General features: G+C 34.1%; 1 protein-coding gene across 1 annotated transcript in view; it reads left to right on the top strand.

Annotated features, from left to right (window-relative positions):
* Positions 1–388: 388 nt before the first annotated feature.
* EPC1 (enhancer of polycomb 1) overlaps positions 389–19,756 on the top strand; it is a 108,264-nt gene continuing 88,896 nt past the window's right edge. The window contains exon 1 of the mRNA XM_090266166.1: positions 389–670. Coding sequence (XP_090122292.1) covers positions 668–670 — 3 coding nt within the window. The 5' untranslated portion in view covers positions 389–667. The remainder of the gene's footprint in view (positions 671–19,756) is intronic.

Genomic DNA, 19,756 nt, shown 5'->3' with positions numbered 1-19,756 from the left:
AAATCAAAAGCGTTTTGATGGAAATAGTTTTCAAAGGGCCATATTTGTATACTGACATTTGTGAAGTGATAAACAATTGGCTTAATAAAAGCATTATATTCCGCAAAAAAATCACAGACGGGAAACACGAGTGTTCCTTTAGACATTTTAAAAAGGCGTTTTATTGAGCTAACAGGCGGTCGTAAGTGCCATTGTTTTTGCAGTGTCACTTAATAGCAAGCTTAGACTTGTGTTATTTGGATGGCTGTGCTTTTAAAAGCCCAGTGTAAAATGGCACACACACTGCATTTCTTTCCGAGCCGCAGGAGGCGGGGGGACGGGAGATAGTGCAGACTGTAGGGACACTGCCCTCCCAGCCAATCAGAGCACGCCTGCTTGCCATCGCAAAGTTGTTAACCCCAGAGTCTTGTGGCTGCCGCTGCCTCCCCTGCTTTTAATCTTCGTGGATATTTCTCCGATTTTTCCCAAACGCCCACAGATCCTGGGGAAAGTCACTCCACTCAGCCACCGATCATGGAAGAAAGTATTACTTTTTATTTACCAAAACCCTTAAAGATGTTTCAAGCTCCATATGCTGCCTGGAGGTTGTTGTTTCTAGGGACACAAGTATCCAGCCTATATTGTTACATTTTTTTTTCAAGAACTGGTTTCTTCTTTGCCTACACTAATGGTAAGTTTGTAATTTTAAATATTTATGTAATTAAATCTTTGAATGGACCACCAGGTAAAAAAGATTTTCATTGTGTTTCTTCTAACAAAACCAATCTTTGTATTTTTCTTTAGCTCTGATCTACAGAATCCACCTAATCTTGTCTAGTTAATTTTTACACCCCCCAAAAAAGAGTTTATTTTTTTATTATTAAAGCTAAATATTTATGATATAAATTATACTTTAATTTGTTAACTACAGAGGAGATAAGCTATTTCAAGATGGACTTGGTTTGTGCCAACAATGTTGGCAATGCCAAATATGTGCATATCCTCTTTAAAAAATTATGTATTACCTAATTTGTCCAGAACTAAATTAGCAGCAGGCAAACTATGGATATAGGGGGGTTTCTTTTGTTTTTGTTTTTTTTTTTTTTTGCATTTTTAAAAAGCCTATTGTGGTTTTCTTGATGAATTACTGTGATACAAACTGAAGGAAAGCTGCCCTTGGTATAATGAAGGTGGAGATTGACATAACCGGGTTTATATTAAGTTATGGCTGTTACTAAATAGTGGATCTTTTATTTGCTGATCCGATCTAAACTTGTATTCCAGATATTAATTCTTTTTAAGCTCTTTATTAGATAGTCTTTGCAGATCTATCTTGTTTTTCTCCAAAAAGGTACATTTGGGAGACATTTTGTAATTTTGGGCATTTTTCTAATTTTTTTTTCTTTTTGCACACGGTGGGAAATCTTTGTTTTGCATTGATCTGTGTTGGTGGCGCTGTAGTGCTCCTCAACAATTTGTCAGTTTCACTAAAAGAAAAACAGAGGAAAAAAGAGGTGGGGCTAGATTGGATCTATTATCTTATCCCTTTATTTTCTTAAAGAAAGTTCAATTTGGTCAGGAGAAGTTATTCGACTGTGTGTTTTAAATGTTTTCGGTGCATTGTGAACTGTGGGTGAGAGCAGACATGTCCTCACAACCAGTCCAGGGAGCATCAGACACAAGCTTGCAGTTTGCAGTTGTGTTTTATCTGATATGATTATCTGTAAGTCAGAATTCTTCAATAATAAAGCTGCCAGTTTACTCTCTCTTTCCTCAAAAACAGTTTGCATTTTCCTTATATTACAATATCATACGTTAATGTCTTTTCAATTTAAGAAAACGTTTTGAGTTTTAGTTAACTGGACATTGTAAAAGTTGAATTTCATAGTGAACCTAGGTATTGCTTAAATAACTATTCTAGTTATTTAATTTTTCTAGTAGTTTTCTAGTAGCTTTCTCCCGGGAATTTTCTAGTAGTTTGACATATAATGATGCCTACATTATTGTCTGTTTTATTTTGAAATGATACTTCAATTAAATTTATGTATATCTTTATTTTAAAAAGGCTATATTTTTAAAAGTTATATTTTAACTTTTAAAATATTGGTATCACATATCTAAATGCAGGGTAAATCTTTTCCATCTTTGTTCTTATTCAGAGTTATCTGGTTAGAGAATACGGGATTTAGGCCCAAAGTCTCACAAGAACAAAAATGGATATTACGATATGACATAGGTTTTACTGGCTTCTATGAGCATCTTAGTTGTTTATGAAGATAGTATGTCCTTTGTTCAAAAAGAAAGTGGGAGGAATCAGTAGTTGTACCTAAAAATATATTATTTTGCCAAATAAAATTAAAACAACTGAAATAGTATCCTAGACCACCGTTTCATACAATTGAATAGATTATTTCTTGAGAGAATAAAATTTTCTTTGAGTTATTATTGTTTTTATTCACTTTTACATATGAAGTGCTCAAGTGCTCATTTCACTAATCATTTAAAATTCTAAAATAAAAGAATGTGTGAAAATGACTAAAAATAGTATTTCTGATCTTTATGTGCCTATGATTTACCTAAGATCCTTTCCTTGAACTTCAAAAATAATTATATATTATGCCTATAATTTGTCTATACTATGCCATAAAAATTTGAAAATGTTTACTCTAACATTTTATCTCTTGTAAAATTGAAATGTCACTGTCAAAACTAGTTATGAAGTTATAGATTATTTATAAGAGGAAATACTGCAGGTATAAATTTCTTACCTAACCCTCTGGTTATAACAGAGAGTTTAGTTCTCTAAAGTTGATCTACTGAATAAAGCACACTCACCAGTATTTTTATTGCCAAGATATTATGTTATTCAGCTGGTGGTATTTTAAATTTTAAGTTGTGAAAACTAAAAATGTTTATATAGGGTAGCTCCCCTTTTAAAGAACAAATTGATGCTCTGAAGTCCATAGTAGCTATGCAATGCTCTTTGTTCTCCCACACCATTGACTATTACATCACTGATTATGAGTAACCATTATAGTTAAATCTTCACTTCAAAAATCATCCACAGATATCTTTATTGAAGATATTCTCCTACTTGTGATTTTTAAATAACTATGTAAGAAGGTTTAAATCTATGAGGCAAGAACAATTAATTATGTTATATTATTCTCCATTTTAAAATCTACCTTGTGCTTCATTTTAGCTATTGATTCTTTGGATGTTATCTGTTTATAATTGTCAACATTTCTGTAGGTATTTGGTTTACAAGTTTGGAGTGATAATGATTAGAATTATTATAATAAACTATGCTTTTACCATGAAAAATCTTTATTAAATGTAGCATATAGAGAACTCAGTTTTCCATAACAACCATTATTAGATTATGAACAACAAAGAATTATTTTTTTAAATCCTAAATGTCATTTTAGTCAACAATTACACACATTTCTTTCTTGTACACCATTTCATCAGAGGTTTTAGCAAGTAGTAAAATAGACTATATCAAAATATCAAATCATTTTTCACTCTGCCTATCCCTCTGATGGAGGGAGGGGTCAAGTAGTGAAATGGCCCAAAAACAGGTTGCAAGAAGAAGACATAAATAATGCCAAAGACATGAAGAATTTATAAATCAAATTCTAAACAATAAACCTCAAGAAAATGAACTTAAAGTTATGGAGATTGGTCAATAAATAAACTGAGAATTTTATTAAGATTTAATGTAATGAACCCATACAATTTCCTAATTTATTAATTTGTATTTATTAGTATATTATTATTGCTAAAGGTTGAGGAAATTTTCAGGTTAGCCAGACCTTTTAGAAAAGATGAGATAACAACAGAAAGAAACATTTATAGAGCTATTAAGATAACCTACCATAAAATGTTGAAAATATTAGCCAAGACCAATCTAATGTACTTTGGAGTGAACTCTTTTAGAAGGAAGAATAGCTAAACTTTTTGCCTTCTGAAGACCAAGTTTAATTCAGACATGAAATTGTATGTCCCTAATTCTACCCACTTCTTGTGCAAATTTACTATACAGATTCATTCACTACTCTCTTTAGCATGGTTTCACCAAGGAAGAGAAGGGGAAAATTATGGACAAAATGGGTGTTTGTGTTATGACTTTGTTTTTCTTTACAAAAATATTATCAAATGGAGACTCTAAAGGGAAAGTAAAGCAAAAATGATGGTTACTTTATGGAAAAGATGAAAAGGGTGTATTTTATACTTGATTTGTTCTACATTTATTTTTATTTGGGGTTGGTTGGTTCTAGATTTTCCTCCTATCTGTTATGTGCTATTATGCAAAGATGCTAGGATACAGTAGTAAAAAAAGAGGAAAGGATCCCTTATGGAATTTACAGTCCTGTATGATTCAAAGTTCTAAGGATACTTTAAATCTAAGGTCTTTGAGGTGAGAGGTTTCCATTTGGGAATAAAAACCAAATAAGATCCCTAAAGTAAAATTTTTAAAACTTAATTGTTTAAATAGAATTTAACAAATGTCAAACAATGAAGGACCAATATTTGGGGACCAGATTTCACATATTGAGGGGGAAATAACCCCCAGATTCTGATGTGGCCCAAATAAATGCTACATAAATAGGTGGTTGCCCAATGCAAAGTGAGAAATAAAACTAACTTATTTGCTTGAGAAGTGAGACAAAGAAGATCACTCTGGTAGTAAGAATTTTGGGCATGTCCTTATGAGGTCCATTTAATGAAAACTTGAAAAAATGTGGTAGCACCTCATTTTGTATATTTTTCTCACATGTCATGAAATAAATGTCAGTGTAAATTGACATTAAATTGAATTAAAATTTTTATTTTGAAATCTGTAATAATTTTAATGATATATAAAAAATTTTAAAAATAAAAACATTTTAATTTATGAAGATAATATAATTACATTTAGCTAATAATTAGTTTAGCACATCAGATATGGAGTAGGAAAGTATATCTACAGATCAACTGGAGAAGATGCCACTATTCAATAGAATTTTCTATATGTGGGTTAAGGTACCTCAAGAATAAAGTCACCATATCATTTTGTAATAGAGCCAATTAATCCATGCTAGCTAAATGTATTATGTCACTTAGTTTGCTTTCATGCTAACATAAAGTCCTACTGATAGTGGCATAGAAAAATAAGGGCATTGATTATTTCAACTAAATTAGTAATCAGGAAGCAAGACAATTCTAGTTTTAGTTCAGTAGCTCAACAGTGTTATCAAGTTCCTTGGTAGGTTTCATTCTCCTACATTGCCATTAATGGCAGCAAAGTTGCCTCATAGTGACAATATGGCTGCTGCAGCTTCAAGCATCATGTCCTGATATTATAATTTCCAAAGGGAGGAGAGTTTCTATTATGCATTTTTTTTTATAAGTTACGGAATTCTTTCCAGAAGCCCACAGCACACTGCTTCTTATAGTTCATTGACCAGTTTGTAGGACATGGTAATACCTAAACCAGTCACTGACTGGAAGGTTGAAATTATTGTGATTAGTTTGGCTAGGGAAGAGCTCTTGGATGGGTGAACACCTGCTGAGTATACAATGCTCAATATGGTTAGCTCCTACTTGCTTTGTGTAAACTTCAACAGCTTTGTATAAACATTCTTCAGTAATAAAACATAAATATCTGTTTTCATAGAGACCAGACTGGTCACAGATGCAGCTAACTTAAAAAAACAAAGAAACTAAAAAACAAACATTAGATATAATTATGTCCCAGCCTCTAAGGTAAATGCTACCTTTATTAGCTTCTTAAATCCTCACATAATCTTTGGAGATAAGAAATTATACCCATTCTGTAGATGAGGAAACTGAGGCTTAGGGAGTTTTGGCCCAGTTACAGAGTAAATGAAAAGCTGAGGCTTGGCCCAGGTTACACAGCAAATGAAAAAGCTGGAGTTTGAACTTGGGAAATCTGAAATCAGAGCCTGTTTACTTACTTACTCTTCTATACTGTCACATTAAATATTTGTAAATTTATGTTGTGTAAATTGACATTTTAAATGCACTGTATGGTATCACTGTTTCAATGAATTCTCTAGTAAATTATTTTATAAATCTAATAACCTTTTCATAAAATGAGTAATTGCCCACCTAATTTATCAGTTGTATATATCTGAATGTTTCTATATTGAATTTGCTAAAGGCACACATGTACTGCATCATCTCTTTTTAGGAATATCTCATAAAATTCTTTCAGAAGTTGAATTTTTATAGGAAAAATAAAGATTAAAGACTAGAGATTCTGGGAGGTTTTGTTGAATTGAGTAAATTCATAACACTAGGTCCAAATATTGGCTTCTGTTTCACAACTTACAAGATCAATTTTATGTACAAAATGTTCTGATCTTTACCAACTTTGGTATGTTTTGCCTCTGAGATATTAAGAAGGGGGCAGGATTCAACATAATTCTAAATCAGTGTATCTCAAACTTTGGCATGTATCAGAATCACCTAAAACAGATTGCTGGGCCTCACACCCAGGGTTTCTGGTTAAGCTGGTCTGGAGTAAAGCCTCAGAAGTTGCATTTCTAGCAGGCTCCCAGGTGATGCTGATGACACTGGTCCAAAGACCAATCTTTAAGACTTTGCTCTACAGAACCAGGTGGTATCTGCCATGATAAATACGTTGGCTTTGCAATATGCCGGACTTTAAGGGATGTCATTTAACATTTGGCAACTATATAAATACATATTGCAATATTAAGTAGGGTGATCAAGATATACCCTCACTGAAAAGCTGTGACAAATTTATAAAATGGACTACTACTCAGGTATAAAAAAGAATGAAATCTCACCCTTTGTGACAGCGTGGATGGACCTGGAGACTATTATGCTAAGTGAAATAAAACAGTCAGAGAAAGACAAGTACCATATGATCTCACTCATATGTGGAATCAGTGAACAAAATAGAAATAGATTCACAGATACAGAGAACAGACTGACAGCTGTCTGAGGGGAAGGGGTTGGGTGAGAAAGGTGAAAGGATTAAGCAAAAAAACAAAACAAAACAAAACTCACAGACATAGACAACAATATGATGATCACCAAAGGGAATGGGGGTGGGGTGAGGTAGAAGAGGATTAAATGGTAATGAAAGGAGGCATGACTTGGGGTTGTGAACACACTATACAGTATACAAATGATGTGTTAGAATTGTATACCTGAAACCTATATAATTTTATTAAGAAGTGTCACCCCAATACAGTCAATGAAAAAAAAGAAAGGGGAGAGTTTCAGCAGTGACTTGAAGAGCTCTTTTTATACATCAGCATGAATATCACATTTGAGATTTGTTTGCCAACAATTCATATTGGGTATTTTAACATTTTAAAATATCAATCCATAACATAAATTATTTTTTAAAGCAGGTAAAAATAGAACTTAGTTGTGCTCAATAGCATGTTACATCTGAAAAAGACATCTGCATCTGTGACATTTTGCTGGGTTTTCTCAAGATTACATCCACCAACCACTAATACTCCACATTCATTAATAGGACGTGGTTTCAATGAGACTGAGAAAGGGAAGCTGCCATGCCATTGGCATATGATTTAGCTCTGACACTCAGGCTGGAAAAGTCTCCATCTTCCAAGACAGAGGTCAGAATCTCTCGTTGAAAAATACTATAATGTGCAAAGTGGTGAAGAGGAACTTTTCCAAGAATTTAATTGCTTCACTGTTTTAAGATTTGAGAAATTGTTAGTTCTGAAGACCTTTGCTCAGTTCTCATTAAAGTATGAAGTCCAAGAAACAAATTGCCAATATCAATGAGTGAAAAACAGTCAGCAAATTCAATGTCCTTAACATTCCCAGAAGCTAATATAGGCTTGAAGTTCTCCTTTCATACCTCTGGAGGACTAGTCAAAGAAGCTAGCATGAGTAATTAGTTTGGGCTGTTCAAGTCCAGTAGCAAAAACAGGCTTTCAGCACCTATTTAATAATAGACTCACATAATTTAAAATGGCCTAAAACTGCCAGAACTGTGCTGTTCAATACAGTAGTCACTAGACATATGTAGCTATATAAATTTAAATCTGAATTAATTAAAATAAAAAATTCAGCAGCTATTCCTGGCCCTGGCTAGCTGCCTATCATACTGGACAAAAAATGTATGGAACATTTTTGTCTTAGTCTGTTAAGGCTGCTTTAACAGAATACCATAGACTGGGTGGCTTATAAACAGAAATTTATGTCTCAGTTATGTTGGTTGGGAAGTCCAAAATCAAGGAGCCAGCAGATAGGTGTCTGGTGAGGACCCACTTCCTGATTCAAAAGACTGCCGTCTTCTCATCTATGTGGCCTCACATAGTGGAAAGTGGAGGGAGCTCTCTGGGGGGGGGTCTCCTTTATAAGGGCATTAATCCCATTCTTGAGGGCTCTACCTTCATGACTTAATCACCTCCCAAAGGTGCCACCGCCATAAACCATCACATTGGGAGTTAGGATTTTAATATATGAATTGGGGCAGAACATAAACATTTGATCTATAGCAGTTTCCATGATTGCAAAAAGTTCTGCTGGACAGCTTCAGACCATGGTGGGTTCACACTGTTGCACCAGTGGTTCTCAACTCTGCCTGTACACAGGAACACCGAGAACCTTAAAAGCAAAATGCCCAGAGATTCTAGTTGGTCTGGGATAGAATCTGGGCAAAAGTATTTTCACAAAGATGTCCATGAGATTCTAACATGCAGCTGGGGCTTAGAATTGCTAAGTTACAGTGTTAAAGTAAGCCACTAAACCTAAAATTTGAAAGGTCAATAGATTAGTATTGCTACTTCTCATCTCAATCTTTCAAAAGCTATCTATACTCCATTTCCTAGGATGTGAGGATGGTTTAAACCAAAAGAAAGAATAAGTGAACTATCAAACCAAGTTCTGTGTGGTGAAACATTAACTGTTTAATGAACACCAGCTTTAGCTGGAAGAAGACAGTGACAGCCATCAGTAAGTTATAAGTTACTTCAACTCCTCAAGAATTTGTCTTGAATATGGAAAGAGTTAATTTGTTAAAGTTAAATATTCAAAAGTAGTTCTTATGTTCTAAAATTTAGTTTGCCTGTCTTATCGTATATATAAATTTACAAATTTTAGAAATTCTGGTTCTTTATAATTTAGTCTCATTGATTAAATAACTCCCAACCACTTAATTAAATAACTCCCAACTTTTTATACTACATTATAAATTTATGACATACAATTGCCTCCTTTGGTACCTAGTAAATATTGTCAAGAAATTAAGAAAGTCATACATAACTAATAAATTTAACTTCTAAATATGATAATTCTTAAGGGCCCTTTAATGTTTCCACATTACATATAACTTAGTAGGAGTTCTACTTAAAAGTCTAATGGGCTGATCTCTTATTTCATTAGGTCAGGTGTTCTTAAATAGAACAATTACCTACCCCCCCCAAAATTTCTGTATTTATTCTAAATCTTCCTGAAGTTAAAAGATTATTATCTATGAGGAAAACAGTATGTCCTATCAAACAATTTTGTGTTGCTTTCCCAAGTGACTATTTTGGTCTGCCTTCTCAGCTTACTGAGGTTTCTTGATGATCAGAGGTTTTGGCTGGACCACAACTAGATCCTTGTTTAACACACTGGTGTGACATGCTGAGCCAAAGCCTACATACCTAAAATATTGTTGTATCTTTCCTTCTTCAAGCCATGTTAGAATCTTTGGGTCCCACATAAGTGGCTACTTCAATTGACAAAGATTTGGATTTTTATTTCTTAATCTTCTAAAATATAAGATTTAAAGACCTTTGAATTTGGTGGAATCCTACATTCCTTCACGTTCTGTCTTGTAAGACAACCAACTCTTGCAGATATTAAGATACTCAATACTGAATCTTTCTCACAGCTTCATATGACTATGTGGTCACAATTTTCAAGCTTATTCTATAGACAAGGTTGTTTGAAAAAAAATAAAACTTCCACAATAACTAACTAGAAGCCTATCAATGCTTATTTCTATTGAAGATATGAGAACACTTGAAGGACACAGCTTTGACTGATCTGATCAAGTTCCTAGCTCTGTCCTTTACTATATGTATGAGGTCTGTCTGGAAAAAATCCAGCCATTGTTAATTTAATGAGAACAGTTTGCAACATCGATGGAACCTGGCAGCCAAGGAGAGTGGACTGGAATGTGCATGTGTAAACAATGACAACTTCCCTGTTCTTACTTAGTGGTGGTGGTAGAAGCTATTGAGTGAGCATGTGTACTGTGTGGCTGTCACATTCAAAATGACTGAGGGAGTAGAACAATGAATCTGCATCAAATTTTGCATTAAGCTTGAACATTCCTCCACAGAAACTATTTGGATGATTCAGAAGGCCTCAGCTATGGGCAACTGATGATTGGTAGCTTCATCATAACAATGTGCTCACTTATGATCACATCTCGTGCAGAGTTTTTTGGTAAAACACCAATCACCCAGGTGACTCAGTCCCCTACAGCCCAGATATGGCACCCTCTGACTTCTGGCTTTTCCTAAAACTAAAATCACCTTTGAAAGGAAAGAGATTTCAGACTGTTGTATTCTCTGGCAGAACGAGATGATCGAATCTAAATGTTTCAAGGACATCAATGAAAGTGAAGAAATTGAGTCATTACATCTACAAGACAAAACCAGTCACCCAGTTGCCAAGCAAAAGAGAGGCTTCTGTAGGTTCCTCAGGAAACGGATAATGGGCTGCATTCACTAACCCTGGAGCCAGCGAGAAGGAAGAGCTGCCGGCAGGACCAGGACGCGCCCTGTGCAGAGCCAGACCAGAAGCCCAGGAGCTGAGCTCAGTATTCATCCCTTCTACGAACTGCAACAAACAGGTATGACCCATCTGAAAATGTGGCCATGAGTCTGCAGATTTTTCTACATTAGTAGCTGAATTGTCTTTTTACTAAAGCTGGATCAAAGAAAAACCCACACAAGGACTCCTGTGATGTCTAGAAACCCCCACTGGTGTGTCTGAGCATCAGCCCCACAGCGTCCAGAGCCAGGGCCCAGCTCCGCATGCATGCTGACACGCCAGTGGAGCTACAGAGAGCTGAAGTCAGAGGGAGCGATGAGCAGCCCCAGGGGAAATAAGCCCCATCACATTCAAAGGAAACCAAGTGACTTGTCAACGGCAAGAGTAAGCGGAAGATAGTGACGTCCAAATCTTTAATGTGGTGACAGGGATTATCTGCCAACCTTGAATTCTACACCCAACCAAAAGTTCATTAAGAATGAAGGCAAAATAATGACATTTTCGGATAAATTGAAACAGATTTCAGCACTAGAAGATCCACTGTAAGAGAAATTCTAAAGTGTTTTCCAGGCAGAAGAAAATGATCCCACATGAAAGATCACAGAGGCGGAAGTAATGAAGAGGTATAAAAATGGCAAATATGATGGTCAATTTAAATAAATGTTGACTGTTGAAAACAGGTATTCTATTGTAAGCCAACATGTAAAATAGCTTTTCCAAGAATTGAAATTTCTTTGTTATCTGCTCATTGTTCATTAAATAAATCTTTAGAGAGCTTCTACTATATTGAAAAAACTATTCTGCTGAGCCTTTGAGGATTAAAGAGAGAACAGGAGCATTTGGAAACTGGGGTAAAGGTCATGAAGAAGGTAATTTTGACCAGAGCCTTGAACAATCGGAAGGCTTTCAACATGTAGAAATGCAGGGGACATTCTCCAAGTAAAGAAAGCAGTGTGAACATAGGCAAAAAGGAGAGAAAATACATGGCATTTGCAAATACCAGCTAAAAGTTCCGTGTGGGTAGAGCATAGGTATAACCAACACAGCAAAGACCCTGGAATCCTAAGCTAGGGAATCCAGATCACTCACTGCCCACAGAACACTAGTTCAAATGCTTGGAACTGGCTAGAAAATGCTGATAGGAAAAACAGGAGGGAACTATCTCTTCCTTAGGTTAACCAGTTTATCCTTTTGCCTGGCAGAGAAAAACTTCAATGGTCTGAATCTCTGGTCAGGTAAGTTTTGATGGGGAGAATAAAGAGAAGCAGAAAAGTTTCAAAGTTTTGGGACAATTTTCAGTAAGTGTAGACACTGGGCAGCAGGGAGCAGCATGAGGGCACCTAAAAGTTGAAAAAATGCATAGAGGATTTGCTTCTATAATACTTGTATTTCTTGACAATTGAGTATATCTATATAGGTACTAATATTAATAAGAACTCAGTGTTCTTTTTCTCAAAATGAATAGAAATTAAAAAGAGAAAGAAGAGAAATAACAGGCTGGTTAATGACATAATGATGCTGTTTGAGAGCATAAAATAGTTGTTTAGGTATTATTCCTTTTCAGGTATGTAGGAACTCATAATTTATACATAATTTAAAAATGTATAAATTTCAATTGGAAAACATACTTTTTTTATGACTCAAGATTTTGCATTTTCTAAAGTATGCTTGTTCAGCTCCACTATGTTAAAGGAACTAGTAAAAAAAAAAGGTGGGGCAAACTCCTGAAAATAAAATTTTAATGTGTATTCTATTTTACATATCAAACATGGAATTTTAAGTTTTTTATGATTATGAAATTTTTGGACTTTTAAATGAATTTTTTTTTCTTTGAATCTAAAATTCAAGACTATCTACACTAAATTTTATCAAACTTTTCTGGTAAAATTCACCTTCTAACAATTCTTTTAAAAGTTCATATGGTTACTGACATTAAGAGTGGAAAACTGTAAGTTTCCGTACAGACTTTTTGAGTCCTGGAATTTGCCATTGCAAATGCAACATCACAACCACCAGAAAATCCCTCTCTCTCAAGTGTGTGAGGAAGATAGTATCTTCTTCCTTCATACACTGTACACTTAGGGAGAAACTTTCCCTCTCATTTTTCCTTCATGATTCTCTCAGTGTACATCATATGTGTTTAAGAGGTTGTCATCCTGTGTAAGTCACCCTTCATGAACTGCTTTTCATTCCCTCATTTCACCATATTGGGTACTCTTCTTTCTATGTCACTTTAAATGGCAACATAAATGGATGGCTGACTTTTCCGTAATTGCTGAATATTGATTTCCAGCTTCATTAAAGAAAATCTTAAATGATGGATAAACTTTTGATTTTATTGTACATGCAAGTTAGTTCTTTTTTTAGATTATATTTTGTTTATGCTATTTCAATTGTCCCCACTTTTTCCCCCTTTGCTCACCTCCACCCAGTCCCCCGCCCCCAGTCCCTCAGTCAATCAGGAAATTGGTTCTTAAATATCATGAAAAGAGGTGAAAATAAACTACTTTGTTAGGTAAATTAATGAAACATTTCCAGCATATTTTATTTCAATCATTTGTAAATCTGATAATATAAAGATACCAACTTATTTAAAATGTTATGTTTCAAATCAGAACATATACACAAGACATACCCTTTTGTTTTTACGGGAATTAAGTTCATGAAAGGCAAGAACAACTTTTTCTTTTGTATTTCTCATGGGACCCAATAAATGAAATGATATTAGGAAAACTTACTCAAGTATATGAAAGAATCTAGTTTTCTGAGGTGAGATTTAAATGTACTCCTCACACTTTAATCATGCTTTTCAAATTGTTAAACTGGTTGATTTATTACTATTATTGTTGTTGCTGCTGTTTGGTATTTTTCTCAGTGCCTGAACAATACTATTGTGTATTTTCTTAACTGATTATGTAGAAATTTCCTGTGCTTTTTCCAGTGAGAACATCAGACTAATTGCAGATCTTTTATAACTAGACTTCATTACTTTGACCATTTATGTTCCAGGCTCTATTTTGAAGTTTGTATCTTCCTCTTCATATTAATTCTGAATCTTCATTATTTAGTTTTAATGAGATACGTATAACTGTGGATTTCTCAGATCACATTTGACTACACTCATGACAAATATTGTCAGAAAATACCTTAAAGGCATAGTTTCTATAGAAATCATGTATCTCAATTTAATTCTTATAACTTATGTCTAAAAAATTTCATGTATCCCCATTTCTTCTGCCTATTATAAAAAAAGGGAAGATAGTCATAAAATTTAAGAGTTGGGAGGAATCATTGAATCTTAGTCCTTTTCAAAGTTGAGGAGACTGAGACCCAGGAAGATTAAGATATGATTATGCAGCTAGTTGTGGCAGAACCAGAATTGGAACCTACATCTTTTAAAATAAAATGCTCATAAATAATTATTTAATACAGGAGAGATAGCAAAGCATGAGTACTTTTTAATAAATCAATTCTAAAAATGTAACATGGTTTAAAAAGCTTTTTTTCTTTAAAAAAAAAAAGTCTTTAAAACTCCCATGATGGAAGCAATACCATTATATATAGACTCTTTTCTTCATACTTAAAATTGTTTTGTTTTTTATACCACTGAGAATTAAGAGAATTTTAAGAAAGGCCATTTTACAGAATATATAGTTCAGTTAATCCTGAAGATTGAAATTTTAGTTATTTAAAAAAGAATAGATTATGAAACAACTCAAGAAAATGAAGGTAAAGAGAGTTCTGTTCAGACAGAAGGACAGCTAGATATTAGAGAGACTCAGGACAATATCCCCTGCTCCACTGATACAAAGTGCGTGTGCACTAATCTTTGTGCATGGAAGAGGAAAAGATAGGATTTGAAAAATTATTCAGGAAGGAACACTTTTTATTCAGATAGCATTTCTTTCTCTTTAAGCTTTGGGTTTTGAGTGTTTTTGTTCCAGGGAAAGAACTGATTGGCTAGTGTAAACCCAGTTTAGCATTTATGTTAAAATGAAGGTAATGAGGACCTAGTTTGGCTTACTCTGGAGGAACCATCATTCCACCCTACACTGGAAACTAGTCCTCAATCTTCCTTTAAGAAAAAGGCTCAGTTTTTTGTGTGAAATAGTATCTAATACTTGTTGAAATCTTGTAAGTTATCTTACCAGATTTTAACACAACTGAAACTATTTTGTAAGATTTTGTAGACATTAAATGAGATAATGCATAGGAACTCAGTAAATTTGGTTACATGGATTATTTATATGTTCCATAGGGAGGGGAGGAAGCTGATGCTCACTGAACTTAAGAATTTATTCAAGTTTACAGAGCAAGGAAAGAGCAAAGTTGAGATTCAAATCCAAAATCTGTCTGGCTCTGAAACTAGCATTTTTAAGCTACATAACATCCTTTTAGCAATGTGTTTTCTTAAAGTTCTTCTGCTAAAACTTCGAATACTGATTTTTAAATGGGGAAAATTAGCAGACAAAATTCAGGAAGAAAACATATTTATTGATTTTTCTGTTCTAAATGGGGCATTAAGAGAAAATTAGAGAAAATTCTATTAAACTTTAAATTTATTAATTGTGAAAATTATAATACAGGTACATTTCTTATCTCAAATTAATTCAAACTTATCATAGATTTCCTAAACTTTTATATTGTACTAGACAATCTTTAGAACAATTTTTTTAAAAGCAAGATAAATTTAAAGGGATGAAGAAAAATAAAATGGATGAATTCCTATTTAAGGATTTCCTACTTAAGGAAATCTCCAGTGGGTCCTAGTCTAGCAATCAAATCTCCTGTGACCATGTATGACTTAAGCAGGTCATAGATTTTGTGTTCCAATGTGTTTGGGGGGGGGGCATGTATATATATGCCTTTCTAACTACTACGATGAAACTGAAAAAATAAATTCTTCCTTACATTTGTATAGTATTGTGCAATTGTCAAAGATTTTTCACTATATTATCTCATTTGTTCTTCACAATGGCCTAAGGACAAGGAGAACAAATATTCTTTAGACCAAGCATATGAGATACTTAAGCCTCAGAAATTAAATAATTTCTATAAAGGTCATACTGCTGGTAAACGGTAGATGTTAGATTAGGATCCAGGTCTTCAAAAATGAAAGCCAGTATTCCTTCCAGTACACAATGCTATGCCTCACTGTACAATGTTGCTGCTTGGAATGTAAAATGTCACTTATCATTTGAATGTTATTAGGCAAAGCATTCACCTTGACGGAGACAGTAGCAAACTGTGCAATGAGGCCTTGACTCCCTGGGAATTTGCTTGACCAGATTTAGAGTTTGAGCAGTCAGTCATTGGAAACCAACCACCCGATGAATCATTTGACAATTCCAAGGAGAGGTACAGCAGAGCTCCTTGTAGATTTAAACATAGGAGTGATACAAAACTACCAAATGGAAATAGAACAAAAAGATTCCAGAGGATGAGTATAATATTGTATACAAATTAGTTTTCTATATATCCAGTTGATCTTTGGTTTCATTTGAGGATTTCCTAGCTCTGTTCTGTTTCCTTTGCTAAGAGTTTTGAAGGGTTTGCAATCAATGTTATGTTTTATATTGCACATATAAAAAATAAAGCTCAGAAAAGTAAAACGATTTAGTTAAAGGAACAAAATTAAAATATCCTTAAAAACAGCTCATGTTTATGGAGCATGACTTTTGTTTCCAGTCCATGCTAAACTCTGCTTTAATGATTTTATTGAATCAATATAACAACCTAGGTGATAGATTCTGTCATGATATTTTCCAAGAGCTTAAGTTAGAGTAAAGATCTCTGAATCAAAATTCAACTTGTTCTTTTCAGTAAAGACATTTTGGGAAAGAAATGTAGACATTCTAGTTAATTTTGTAGTAAACACCAAATATATTGCCAAAGTATAGCAATTCGCTAAATTCTAGTGGCTGTTAGAATTCTGTCCAGTTTTATATTAAAATGTCTTACTTTGCACTGTTTTTAGGACAAAAATCTTAAGCAATATAGTACTTTACATTTTCAACATCTTTATGCTTTTTCGAAGTTCACATGTTAGACCTTTTTAAGTACTGTATTTTTTGCACTATAAGATGCACCTGACCATAAGATGCACCTAGGTTTAGAGGAGTAAGAAAAAAAAAATCTGAACCAAATGGTGTACTAAAATATTTAATAAAATATAACAATAATATTTCAACCATGTAAAGTGAAGAGCAGTCAACAGCGGTATTAAGAACCATCATCACTGTCATTAACAAATGAGGAGAGACTTTAAGGTTCAAGTACTCTTCTAGTTTTCTGGGAATCCCAAGAACTCATCATCACTAGTGTCAGAATTTATGAAACTCAGTTGCTCACAATCACTGATACCACTTTCTTCGCTATCTTCATACTGACCAGACGTCCTGAGATTCAGCAGTAAAGTGGGACATTTAAGCATCCCCAGGGGTTTTGCATGGGCCCACCGCTTCCTCTTCTAACAGCTGTCACCACTGCTGACAGGTCAAAATACACATCATGGTCTGTGATGCAATATTTGCTCCATAAGATGCACAGACATTTTCCCCCCACTTTTGGGGAAAAAGTGTGTCTTATGGAGCAAAAAATACGGTAATTACATGGATAACTTGTTCAGAAATACTTATTTCCTTGAACTGCCTACATTAGAATTTCCCAAAGTGTTCTCTTTATAGAACTAATGGTGATAATTGCTAGTATGCCATAAGCGGTTGCATGGTCAGATAAATTTGGGAAATACCATGCTCAGTATCAGTAAATAGATTTCTTTGCTGTAGGACCTGTCTTAGCCTATACATAAAGAGAAAGCTATATAATAGGCAGGATTTCCCTAACTTAGTGTTTTTTTATATAATTCATTTTAGAAGGTAACTCTGGAATAGTGTTTTATGGAACATACTTTTGAAAATACTAAGCTTATATCTAGGAAGAAATATTGATTGACATTTAAGACTCAGGTTTTTGCTATCAGCTCATATTGACAATAAAATTGCCTACCTTCATTTGTGTAGACCTGGCTTTTATTGTTATCCAAAGAGTAGCAGGCATTTGTTCTGTGCCTTAAATCATGAAAATTTAAACTCATTTTTAAATTTGAAATGTTCTATGAAGATTACATGTGTTCTTTATAATAAAGAAAAGTTGGTATGTTCTAAATGCCTCTTTAGAAGGTGATGCTTAAGTAAATTATACTATATACATAGGATAAATATCTGTCAAAAACTAATCTTATAAGATTATTTAATGAGGTGAGAACATTATCGAAATTATATTAAGAAATGAGGACTACAAAAACAATATGCAGTATTATTACAATATTATAAAACAAGCAAGTGAAGAACAATACTGTACTTCAAGAAATAAAAACACCAAAATGTTAATCTGATCGGTCAATCAGTTAAAAGAAAAATATATATCCAAATATATGTGCTACCACAGGGTACTTTGTTGTTGTTTTTTGGCCCTAAATCTAGTGTTTGGGAAACCTAATTCAGAAGAAATCTTAAGATCTGGTGTGGCATATACCCTTGTCATTAACTCAAACAAGCCAGGTTGGTCTTTTGTTTACTAGCTTCTGCATCCTGAAAGATGGAAGATATATTTTACCAACTATCAACAGGATTTTGTAAAGACTTATGAAATAATAAAACATATTTTCTTCTGATGCTTAATGCATGAGGTGCTGATGATATTAGCTACTCTCTGTCTGAAGCTCAGCTGATTTGAACCTCAAGGTGCCAAGAAGAGTATATAGGAGGACCTGGGAAATTCAAAGTCTTACAGGCTTTGGTTTACTTGGTAAATGATTAACATGCTTCAGGCACTACTCAGCCTGAGACTCCTCCAATTAACGTTTCAACTCAGCAGAGGATATTTTCCACCCACAGCATCCTCTAGAAATTGTGTTGTGTGATCTCCAGGGACCTCCTCATTCTTTTTTGACCTCACCTGGCTTCTCTCCATGCTTCTCCCATCCTCTCCTCCTCTGCTCTCTTCCCTCTGCTGTCTCGTGGATGTAGGTGTTCTCTGGGGCTCCGTTGTCCATGCCCTTCACCTCTCCCTCCATGAATCAACCCTCACACCTATAACCACACTCCTCTGGTTAAAAATCACTTTCCCTTCCCTCCTTTGAAAGCAAGGAGGAACTGCATTCAGATAGCAACTGGCACAGTGTTACTCCAAGTGTCATAAAGAATAAATATAATAAAACTTTTACTTCACTAGTACTAACTTGTTAGATAATAAAAAAGATAATTCTGTGCCCCAAGTTTCAGAAGGAAAATAGAAATAATATCCTTCCTTGGGTCATAGAAAATGATAGCAATTCACAATAGTTCCTCTCTTGAACACCCTCTTCCTTGTCAATCTTTCTTTGTCCACCACCCACTAATATAGTATTTGACTTCAACCTTTCACCATAAATTTCTACTTCATTAAGTTTTTTCTATTGTTCTATTGTGTAAGGTTTGGCAAAATCTTTGCTGTGCTCAGAGTGGATTTTCTGTACAGTTAGGATTTTACGTTACATAATAAGATGTATTACATTTTTTTCCTTTTTCTTTTTAGTTTCAAAAGTGCTAGAATCATTTCGTGGATTTTTAGAAATTTTAATTCCTTCCCAGACAGGCCTAATTTGTTTTAGTTATGTATAATGAAGATACAGTTGAACTGAAATGACTTAAGTCTATCCTGCTACAGTTTGCTAGGCATCATAATTTGCCCTTTGTTCTTTAATGTAGACACAGATTGTGTCAGAAATATTCTTATTTTATTTTATATCAAACATAGTTCTTAAATATTACATACAAAATTCCATGCATAAATCAACTCTGTAGATAAAGCAGTAGTTCAATATTGTTACTGTGAAACCCTATGAAATATATTGCAATGAATTTTGCAGTATTTTACTACCCAACATTTCCTAAATGAGAAAAAGCAACACATCATAAAAGCTTCCAGTTTTTATTTTCCTAAAGGTATGTTG

The sequence above is a fragment of the Furipterus horrens genome, unplaced genomic scaffold, assembly GCF_987537825.1.
Source record: "Furipterus horrens unplaced genomic scaffold, mFurHor1.1.pri manual_scaffold_2, whole genome shotgun sequence".
Lineage (NCBI taxonomy): Eukaryota > Metazoa > Chordata > Mammalia > Chiroptera > Furipteridae > Furipterus > Furipterus horrens.
This window is presented reverse-complemented; position numbering and strand designations above follow the sequence as displayed.